At 44.9% G+C, this 10,514-nt stretch overlaps 1 protein-coding gene across 1 annotated transcript; it reads right to left on the minus strand.

The window, feature by feature from the left end:
- Window positions 1-2,003: 2,003 nt before the first annotated feature.
- Window positions 2,004-10,510, minus strand: ube2f (ubiquitin-conjugating enzyme E2F (putative)). The gene is made up of 10 exons (XM_086124405.1): window positions 10,308-10,510; window positions 9,122-9,298; window positions 9,002-9,031; window positions 7,991-8,056; window positions 6,863-6,930; window positions 6,399-6,469; window positions 6,133-6,190; window positions 6,004-6,036; window positions 5,117-5,179; window positions 2,004-2,843 (listed from the first exon to the last, which is right to left on the minus strand). Exons 2-10 carry the CDS (start codon window positions 9,234-9,236, stop codon window positions 2,793-2,795), a joined length of 555 nt encoding a protein of 184 aa, XP_085980531.1. The 5' UTR covers window positions 9,237-9,298; window positions 10,308-10,510; the 3' UTR covers window positions 2,004-2,792.
- Window positions 10,511-10,514: the final 4 nt, after the last annotated feature.

Raw genomic sequence — 10,514 nt, forward strand, 5'->3', positions numbered from 1 at the left:
CTTGCTAAAATCCGGAACGAAATGTCAAATTGTCATTGGTAATAAAAAACGTTGAGATTTTGGGAAGACGTAACTCCGAGGGTGGCCCTCGACAAAGAATGAGTTTGACACCTACTTCACAGCATCCCTCAATCTTTACTGAAATTGTTGTCGTTCACATTTTCCTTACAAAAGTCACAATTCAGATTAGACTTCATTAATAGTAACATTTGTTTTAAAAAAGATAAAATAATCTTAACGCTGGTCATTCCAAAAAAGACATCCACCGTGTGTGCAGGCACACTCACAGCAAGATAAAACCCCTATTAAAGAAACAAGGCATCGGTTTGTTTGCATTTTCTTTAATATTTCTTTTTTTACAAAATGCAAATACAATCTGAGAGAGCTTTGAAGATTTCGAAGGACCGGCTGTCAATCTGAATTCTCGTGCATGCAGACAGCTTTTCTCAAACGGCAGAATCGCAAAGGCAACACAACACAGCGTCAAATGAAACGTCGGACGTGTGTTGCGACGTCAGAGTCGGCCGGAGTAAGGCCAAAACCAAGACTGGGCTGGTTGTCTTGAACGTCCTTCACATTGGCTTTATGGGGGCGACACAGCCACAAACATGCCCAACATTTACTTTCGCACTTTCAGTGCCCTGATTCATGTTCCCCCTTAAACAGGACACATTATGAAAATGTGCACATAAGTTACAGTGCAAATGCAACGCTGGGTACCTCTTGCTTGTGTCGCAATGCCCTAAGGTGCGCCCCTGGTCGCCATGGTAACAAAAGCTATTCTCGACAAGCGTGACAAAGAGCAAATTTCGCTTTGTGTATTTTGAGGACACTCGGGAGACGTTTAAAATTGTGTGTGTGGTGTGGCGGGGTGGGGGGGGGGCATAATGTCGCTGGCTTTAAGTGACAAAAACAATCATTAATGCTCATTAGCGGTGGACTATAAAGGGGAGCGACACAGCACGCGAACAAGTCAATGCTGAAACTGTCTCCACACACGTATGGTGAACTTGCATCTTTCAACTAGTACGTTTCTGCAGATGTGTAAACGTAGAGCATAATGGATTGGAGGGGGAGGAATAGCGCTTTGACGCTCCAAAGTCAAGGACAGAGCGGTGGCACGATGCTGCCGACAGATACTTACTTAGCATGTGACACACGCTCTCTGCACACAGGATTTCACCGGCCAGGTTCTAAGAGCTTTTGTCAATTTGGCAAAGAAAAAGCACCATTTGCGCAAATGAACAAGTTGCCCATTAGCATTGTCGCCTACACACGAGCGCGCATATTCTGCTTTATTTTCCAGCAGAGTGTGAACTCACCCCTGTTAAAATGTTCCTGTGCAAGTATGAAGGGGGGGGGATGAACCTCGTTTCCAAGGCCAGTCCTCAAAATAATTAAACTGACAACAGCATTGGCAATCTAGTTTGGAAAGCTTGCCACGAATGGTTCATGGGCGCAAAAGAAGCACTGTCAAAGTACAGTTCAGTAGTATTTAACTTGAAGTTTGCTCAGTTCAAAATGTGCATGAGACAATGGCTACATGGTTTCTAATTTGACGACAGCATTACAAAAGGCGACCAACGGAAAACGACTCCAAAAGGTCGCAGGACTTGTGGAAAATTGTCAATGTTTCTTTTTGAAAGGAGTGCAATATTTTATCCATGGTCATGGGATTTTGTTTTAAGGGGGGGGGGGTGTCCTTTTTCTTGACCCATTCTAAGTATACATTGAGCTGCACATTAGCGGTGAGCTATTTTGATTGATGGTGCGGCAGTATGACTCACGGACATTGTCCACCAATTACTATTATTGTAATTATTCAGAGGGACAAACTTGACACAGATCAGATGACTTCTTTTTCCATTCATTGAAATAATTCTGGAGAATCAAGCCTCGTCTATTTCTTTTGTTGTTTGCTGAAAATGTCACTTAGGCAACTGTCAACATGCGAATGAAATTCAAAACAATGAGATTCATAATCTCATAAATGGAGGACTCTGTGGATTTTTTCCTTTCGCTCTTGGTCAAAAGACGCATTTATTTTTGCCGTTTTCAAACAAACAGTGACTTCAGTACGCTCTTGTGTTTTAGCCTCACCTCATTGATACATTTTGTCTGATTGTGAGAGGCATGGGGACATAAACATGAAAACAAGAAAGGGAAATGACAAGAGTTGAAAGTCTCCCATTTTGCACATTGAGGTTAAAAAAAAAAAATGGATATCAAAATGTGCGTGTGAAAGACAACAAATGAGGACGCTGCGGTGCTGATCATTCAAACGCTGTCTGGTGGGGGCGGGCAGGTCGCGTGTAGCACGTAAGGTGTCCACAAAGGTGTGTAAATATCTTCAGATTACATCATGTCAACTCGCATGCATTTTTTTTTTCCTTTCTGCCAACACAAACACTGCAGGCACTGGAACTGAGAACGTACGTAACTCTTCTCTTGTTTACTCACTTGAAAACAACCCCCCCCCCCCCCCCAAGAAAAAAAATAGCGGCCGGTCACTCACGGTACGTCTACTGTCTTGGCGTCAAGCGAGCGGCGCCACCGGGCGAGCGCGTCAACGTGACCTCTCTGAGAGTACAATGAAAGCGTCGTGCTTTGCGTTCCTTGCTCAAACGTGCGCTTCCCATGTCTGTCGTGTGTCGAGGTTTATTGCGAGAAGGTGAGCAGAGCGCGACGTTCAAGACGACCGGCCGGCTGCTGATTCAGTGTGGACTTGAGAGAAAAGCTGAGGCATAGGTGGAGCAGCTTGCGAGCAAACTTGCCGCGGCCCGATGCGTCTATCATCTGGCGTAGTGCTTGATGTAATCTTGAACTTTGTTCCGAAAATCTTCCTGAAAGCAGACAAGAGGCGCAATGGTGTTAGGACAACAACGGCGGGGATTTGTCAAGGGATCTCACACACACACACACACACACACACATATATTTGAAGACAACATGCAGTGGATAGAAAAAGTTTCCGCACCCCTCTAAAAATATGACATCGGGTTGAATAATTGTGCAACTTCCGATTCCTTCGAGTTTCATCTGACCTCTATTTAAAAGCTTAACTTCTTCCATTTTTTTTCTTTTGCACCCAATTGATAGCACGCTGCTTCATCAATCAAACAAGTACCCCCAGTCCCTCCCCACGTTGTGTAATCAGCAGCTCTTTGTGTGTTTTGCACAATTCCTAATTAACGTGTAACCGATTTATCATTGCGGCGGCGAGCGCAATTATATCACGTCCCTGCACTCTGCCTAATGCAACATTTCACGTCAGCCTTTCCGTGATTAAAAAAAAAAAAAGGTGAAAGTAAGCAGGAGTGACAGGAGTTGTGATTGTCCCCAGACGTAGGGCATCTCTTCAAAATCAAATTGCTTTTGGCCCTTTTCGACAATGGGTGGGAGACAACCAGTCTCGGTGACTCCTGGCATCCCCCCCTGAGGAAACTATTGAGCGGTCTCCAATGAGCAAAGAGCCGAGCTAATTTTCTTCAATGCCCCTTTGGCAAAAAAAGAAGAATATACTGTACAGGGATTGCTTGGGAGCAGCTCTTCGGTCTGTTTGGATTTTAGCCGATGATGTCGACAGTGAAAAAAAGATCCAAGTTAGGTTCATTAAAAAAAAAAAAAAGAAAAAAGAGAACCCCCACAGATCATTATTTAAAGGAAGCTTAATGAGACACCACCTGGGGATCTAAAAAAAAAAAAAAAAACAGCTCCACTTGGCAATTCATTAGCTTGAAGAAACTCTGCAGTCTATTAAAAACTTTTCGGCAATGCTCCAATCACGCAAGGCATTTATCACTCCTCTTCCCTAATTATCAGCGATTTCCCATCATGGCGGGGTGGGGGGGAAAGGGAAAATAAACAAAAGCCTTCGGGGATGAACTGCTTCTCCAACTTCTGCGTGTTGAAAAGGAAGCAAAGCGCAGCCCGCTGACGATAGAAACACGGTGAAGGCCAGAATGATGCGGTGCAAATTTGAGTTGTGGAAGATAATTCAAATCGGAGGTAACTCCGTGCAAGGGGGCTCACGCTCAGATGATGAGATGAGTGTTTTCTTTTGTTGTGACTGCAGAGGACCGCAAGAGAAAAGTAAAAGAGGCTTTTACCTGCGACTGCCGAGTCAGCAAAACAATCCGAGCAAAAACAAAATTCTCTTTTTTTGAAAAGTCTCTTTTCTTCTTCCTTCCCACACACACACACGTTCTCCTTTTGGAACACGGCTAGCGTTTTTTCAGCCGAATAGCGGCACATAGGTTTCACAGAATGAATGCCACAAGGTGCGTTTGAAAAGCGCACTTTTGACCAACTTGCATCTGCGTAAAATCCGCTCTCTGGGACCCATGTGATTACTGTACCATTAAATGTTGTCCACCTTTGCCGTTTACCCGCAAAAGCAAAAAGGCTCAAAAGTGAAGGAAAAAAGTCAAACATAGAATTGTAAATATTTCCCGAGGTGCCATTTAGTGCTGATTAGACTTGCAAATTGTTGAGCTTGCCTTCCACCCAGCAGGCACCAAGTTAGATGAGAGTGCGGGGACGAGAGCTTTTGGGGAAAAAAAAACAAAAACGCACACACACCATCTGTGGCCGCTCCCTGCCTACGTCTCCAGATAACGCGGTTGCTTTGCTCGCAAGCTAACGTCCAACGCATAACACCCCTTGCGAAGGCATGCGACAACTACAGTCCAGAAGAGGTCAGTCACACTGCAGGCGCATCAGAAATTGCTACTTTCATTTTTATTCGATTTTCCCCCGTGAATAAAGACAGGCACGGCAGGAAGTGGGCCGAGCTCAAGGTTTTGAATCTCAAGTGGGACCGATTTGCCAATCCGTTATGCTGAATGTCCGTCCCTGTGGTGAATTGCTTGATTTTTGGGGTTGAAAACGTTGAGTTTGAGGAAATATCTTTACATTTTTGGAGTGAGAAAAATATTAGCCTGCAAGGTGTTCATTTTTAGAAGACGTTAACAGCGGAATGATGTGAATCAGCTGAATGATGTGGATGGAGATGCATGTCAAAACGGGATTAAGCAAAGAATATGACTTAAGGCTACTCAATAATCGTGAAGATCAATCAAGGACATTTCTGGGGAATGAAATGGCACAGACCCACCTTATCTCTCAAATGATGTTCTGCCGCATCAATGTTCAACGGGTCATCAAAATTCAACAAGTCCTACGGGAGATGAGACGTGATATCAGAAGAAGGAGGAAAAAAAAAGAGAATCATCATGATAAGAGTGCCAGCAGTATGTATTTTGTGAGTGAGCATCACAGGAAGTGGGTGTCGTCATCTCTCAGGGCGGACACAATTGGCAAGTGGAATCAATTTCAATGGAAAACTCTTGAGCAGTCTTCCAGGACTTGCTGCCAAAAGCGCCAAATCTCATTTTGTTTCCTTGTTTGTATTTCACAAGCATCTCAAGGCAACCCCCCCCACCCCCTTCCCACCGCCACCGCCATAATGGGAAGGATTATTGCCCCCCCCCCCCCCCCCCCATGTCAATTGTGATAGTGGCTCCATTGCGGCTGCCGAGCGAGACAAGCAACGACTCTTTTGGAACTCAATTACAGCTTGACTAATTATCAACGGCGTGACCGACATGCCGATCGACGTTTTTAAAACGTTAACCGTGCGGATCAACGTGCCCGCGGGATGAACCCGCGGCGCAATCGGCAAATTGGAATCATCAACTGACGTCCAAGTGACTTTGAGGAGACAAATATGAGCGCACCTTTTGATCCCGGCAAGACCTTTGAAATCATCCTCATTAGCGTGCGCCGCTTTGCATGTGGATGAGGCGCTTTGCACAAAATTGGAACAACTTGCGTGCCGTCCGCTTGAATTCGCACGCATCAGAATGCAACCGTTCAACAAGCCTGATCAATCAATTCCAAAAGTATTGGAACGATAAAAGCATTTCCACCATCGATTAAAAATATTTATGTGGTTATGTGAAATTATACAGTAGTTCGGGTTGAAAAATAATAATAACTTACGGTGAACAACGAGTTCAATCCCCAGACCACGTCCTATAGAAACAAAATAAAAAATTCCATTATATTTGTGAATATCTCCAAAGTCTTGGAATTATCAGGAGTGGCTCAAAATAACATCTTGGAGTTTACCTTCAAGGTTCTGGTGGGGGCCCACCCTGTGCCGTCGATAGAATGTTCCCGCAATAGGCTGAAGTCAAAGAAACAAAGCGCGACTGATTATTTAGGACAACACATTTCAAACGCCGCTTAATTGATTGGAGCAATTCAAGAAAGCCCCAACGGTGAATTCGTATCCCGCCTTGATGATGCTTCTTTCTGCTCTTCCCATAGCATGTCAAATTCATGCGGTGCAAATAAAATCCCACAGTCGTGAGTGCGGTGTTGGAATTGCATACCTCAGGCAGATCTCCCCATTCTCGGTGATATTTGGATGCCATATTCTGGTCAGACATCGCACTTTTGGAGGCTGGAAACCAAAAAAAAATGCAGGTGGGGCATATTTTCAAAGTGTCTCTTAATTTGCTCCTCATCCTGGCACGATATTTGGCTCAAATCCTTAAAAGCGCGTGGAGAAAACGGTCTCCTTTTCTTCCTTGCATCTCTCAAATGCTACTTTGGATTTTTCCCCCCCCCCACTCTGTTGTTCGGGTGTAATTGTGAATAGCACGGTACTCCTGCAGCAATCTCATTCTCCCTCACGGGATGAAAAACGGATCTCGATGAGGTCATGTTTACCTAGCTCGACCCAGCCAACTGATTGGAAGCAAAGAAAGCAAACCTGGAATGCGATTGCGGCCGAACACAGACAAACACAGAAGCTCGCGGGCGAGATGGCTTCATTACAATTCGAGCCACTCACCACCATGTTGTAGGCTTCGGGCACGTTGATTTCAAACTGAAACCTGCCACTTTGGTAGTAACCTTCATCTGGAAGGAAGGAGGAGGGACAAATCACGACATCGTAAATAGACTGCAGTGAGACACACGCAAAAATGACCAAGCATGCTGACTCGTGCAGTCCGGTCACAGCTGCGAAGCACCGTTGACTCAGACGGTCAACGAGCACATTCATTTCGATATTCACAAGAGCCGTTTGATCAAGACGTCCTCGTTCATTAAGTCGCCACTGCATCTTTTCCCCGGTGTGCAGTTTGCGGCCACGCGGTTTCAACAGCATATGGGTGAATGAGAGCAAAGGGGCAAAGCTTCATTGTAATTATCAAGAAATAATACGAGCTAGTTTTCCTCTCGAAAACTCCTTATCGGATTCACTTAAGAAAAATGACAGCAGCCCTTACAATGTGCTGATCTTTGCTCTTCGGTAAAGATTTTGCTTACAGAGGCTTTTGTGAAAACGAAGCTGGAGGTGTACTGCAACATGACTTGGGCACCGGAATCGGGCTGACATCCAACTTTCTGGGGAGTTCTCCGATTTTTGCTTGTGCATATCAGGGCCGATGACTATGATCAGTTGTCGAAACAGAATGATTTGTTCTAAGATTGATGGGTAGTCGAAAACATCGCAATAGTGGCAAGAACACGCAAAGGAGAGCGTGATGTGATGCTGTGAGCGCACCATCACATTCAGTTCGTTTGACCTCGAGCACGCTGCAGCTGGGAAACATGCTGAGAGAGCGCGGCCAACCCGTCCGCAGAGGCTAAACAAACTTCGTCGCAACACTTGAAAACATACGCGCATGGCCTTAAAAAAAAAACAATCACACGCGCGCACACACACACACACAATGGCCCGCTGAGCCGAGCTGTTGGGGCAAAGCGGGTCATTGGAGGACAGCGAACGAGTGGACGTCCCCCTTGCCGCCCTGCCGACCGCTGCCACGAATGGAGCAGTTCACAATAAACAACATTGGCCAAGTGGTCAAAAAATATTGGACTTGTGTTTTTTTGGGGGGCGGGATTAACAAGACCCAAACGTGAATTTATCAGTGACCAGCAGGAATGAGGGCGCTGAATGTTCTTGGCTTACCAGGAGACACTGCTAGCTGAAAATGGTGCAGCTTGTCTTCATCGGGGAAATTGGCTTTGCATGTACCTGGAATAAGACAGAAACAAATGCTCTGTTGGACGTGAAGGAAATGTTGAAATGTCATCTTTTGCAAACACAGACTGAAGATTAAACGAGTAAATGTGAACGCGTCCCTTTTGAAAAGGCAACTTACGTTTCAAACCAGCTACACACCGCCCCCTGCTGTTTAGGGACATCCACTACACAAATACAAACTGGGACACGAGCAATTTTGGCACTTGAAATATTCAGATGAACGCCCATTCACCAAATAAAAATGGGGAAAAAACCACGACAACAGTTGGTTTGAAACTAGAGAGCATGTCTCATTTTCCTTCAGCATCCGATATTGGGAGTTGCGAAACAAAAAACAGAAGTGACTCCTGAGCGGAACCATACAAACTGCTCTTCTCACCAATAATCCTCCATTTGCGCTAGTCACGTCACATTTTTAGGGCAAGTGGCTACATTTCAAACATCCTGATCATCTTCACAAGCAATTGGGGAATATTTAAAGCTGAAATTTGTCAGTCAATCGGAATAAAAAAAAAAGGAGCTCAATTCTGCGGAAACCTTCCTCAAATTTTCAAATTTCTTTCGTGCCTTATACTCGGGTTGAAGTGGCCATTCCAACCAGACTCAGTATTTGTCACTATGCGGCGGCGTTGATGGTTGGGGAGTTATTTCAATTTGGGTGTCATACAGATTGTCGTGTGTTGCTTGAATATAAACCTAGCCGTATCAGATAAGCATCGCTTGAAACGTACACGAAAATAGCCAGATCGGATTACAGGTTATTAAATCTGACACTTGGACCTGCGGTGGCAATCGAGCCCGAAAGAAACATGAATGAAGCTCTACTCAAGACTGACATCTTGAGGGGGAAAAAAAATGATAAAGCGTCTTGAAGACATCAAAGACATGTTACCGTCATGAAAGCACGACAATTGCCAAAATCACATCTTAACTTACTAGGAAGATTGGCTTCAAGTTCGGCAACTTCTGCAGGGAGACAACAGTCAAGTGTCAGTGCAGTAGAAATTGGGTTGACGACAAGTGCACGTGAATGTGTTTGGACTGGAAAATGCAAACCTTTGGTAAGGAGACGGTCTCGAATGGAGACCCTGTGAGTGGCGTCGGAGACCCCGCCGGCCCGGCCCGTCTGTCCGCCGTCATTCCTCTTCAGCTTGCTGGACAGCGTGAGCATGGCTCCTGCAGCCCTGCTGTGCTCTGCCCCGCCCCCGCACGTTGCCCCACGACTCAAACTTCCTGTCACAGTGTCAATGACACACACAACATCATCGGTTTGTATCCTTTGAATCAGGGTGTCTAACCCTTGGTCACCGGTGGTTGCCCTCGGGGCACTATTGTACTTTCTGGTTATATTATGTCACATAATTGCCGCTGTGTATAGTGACGGTATTGGTGAGTTGAACTAGTTAATGAATAAAAACTGGATTTGCATTGTTCATAGTGTTATGACGCATTCATCTGTTTATTTTAGGATTGTTCACATGCACCACAACCGAAGGAAGTACCTGGAGAAAACGTATACAAGTGCGAGGATAACATGCACACTGATATAGAGCAGAGTCAACACCTGAACCTGAACAAATGCTCAAATTTAATACCCGATGAGATGTGATTTGGAAGTCTACGGTTTGCGTTTTGGGCTTGATGAACAGCGCATATCAAACTTGCACTAAAGTAATAAAATGTGCAGGAACTATTGTTTGCAATTTTCATTTCATTATTTAATATTAAAGGCCTAGAAATGTTGTGTGTGTTTTTTTTTCATTCGACTATTGAGTACAGCTATGAGTTCACTGCCGTGTAATCATAGAAAATGAATCGGTATTCCGCTTTACATACACGACCGGGTTACGTCTGAGTCGAATTAATGAAATATTCCACGTAGATTTCCCAGATCGATTAAATCAGTTCTGATCTTGAGTCTCTGTCCAAAGGCTTTCTATTGAGACGTTGCAGTATTTTAACGAGATGTGTGTTATCAGCAGTTTATAAATAGGCGATGTGGTTTACTGTTTTGTCACTACGTGAAATATAACTAATAATAGCCATGTCGTTACCACAACTAGCGGAGATCGACTTCGGCAGCCTATAATCGTGTCTCGCTGGATAATGGCTCATTATATAAAAGCAGACAGCGCGAGCACGAAAACATGTACTTGAATTCGTCCCAAGGCAAGTTTTCAAGTGATGTTCAAAACTATCCAGATCGCCGAATTAGCTTGTGTGTTATCCGGACGTTGTTTACCTTTAATCTGGGAGCTAGCGGTCCGTGCTACACCATAATCGGACGCCCTCCGTTCGCCGAAACTCCCCTCGGTGATTAATGAAGGCACTGACGACTGTAAATGAAGATAGAATGTGATTTTGGGGAAGCCGGGGGTTGGAATGAACTGAGGGGAGCCTCAGCTGTCAGAACTTCTCTCCGGTATCATGCGGAGCGGAAGTGCGAGGA

The sequence above is a fragment of the Hippocampus guttulatus genome, chromosome 11 (genome assembly GCF_054856545.1).
Source record: "Hippocampus guttulatus isolate MCC_2025c chromosome 11, RoL_Hgut_1.0, whole genome shotgun sequence".
NCBI classification, from domain to species: domain Eukaryota; kingdom Metazoa; phylum Chordata; class Actinopteri; order Syngnathiformes; family Syngnathidae; genus Hippocampus; species Hippocampus guttulatus.

Bases quoted from the DNA above. Each gene is read 5' to 3' on its own strand.
- ube2f (XM_086124405.1), bottom strand. From the start codon at position 9,236: ATGCTCACGCTGTCCAGCAAGCTGAAGAGGAATGACGGCGGACAGACG. The intron at 8,057-9,001 runs GTAAGTTAAGAT...GTCTTATTCCAG, and splicing joins ACTTGAAGCCAATCTTCCTA to GTACATGCAAAGCCAATTTC. The intron at 5,180-6,003 runs GTAAGTTATTAT...CATCTCCCGTAG, and splicing joins GATTGAACTCGTTGTTCACC to GACTTGTTGAATTTTGATGA.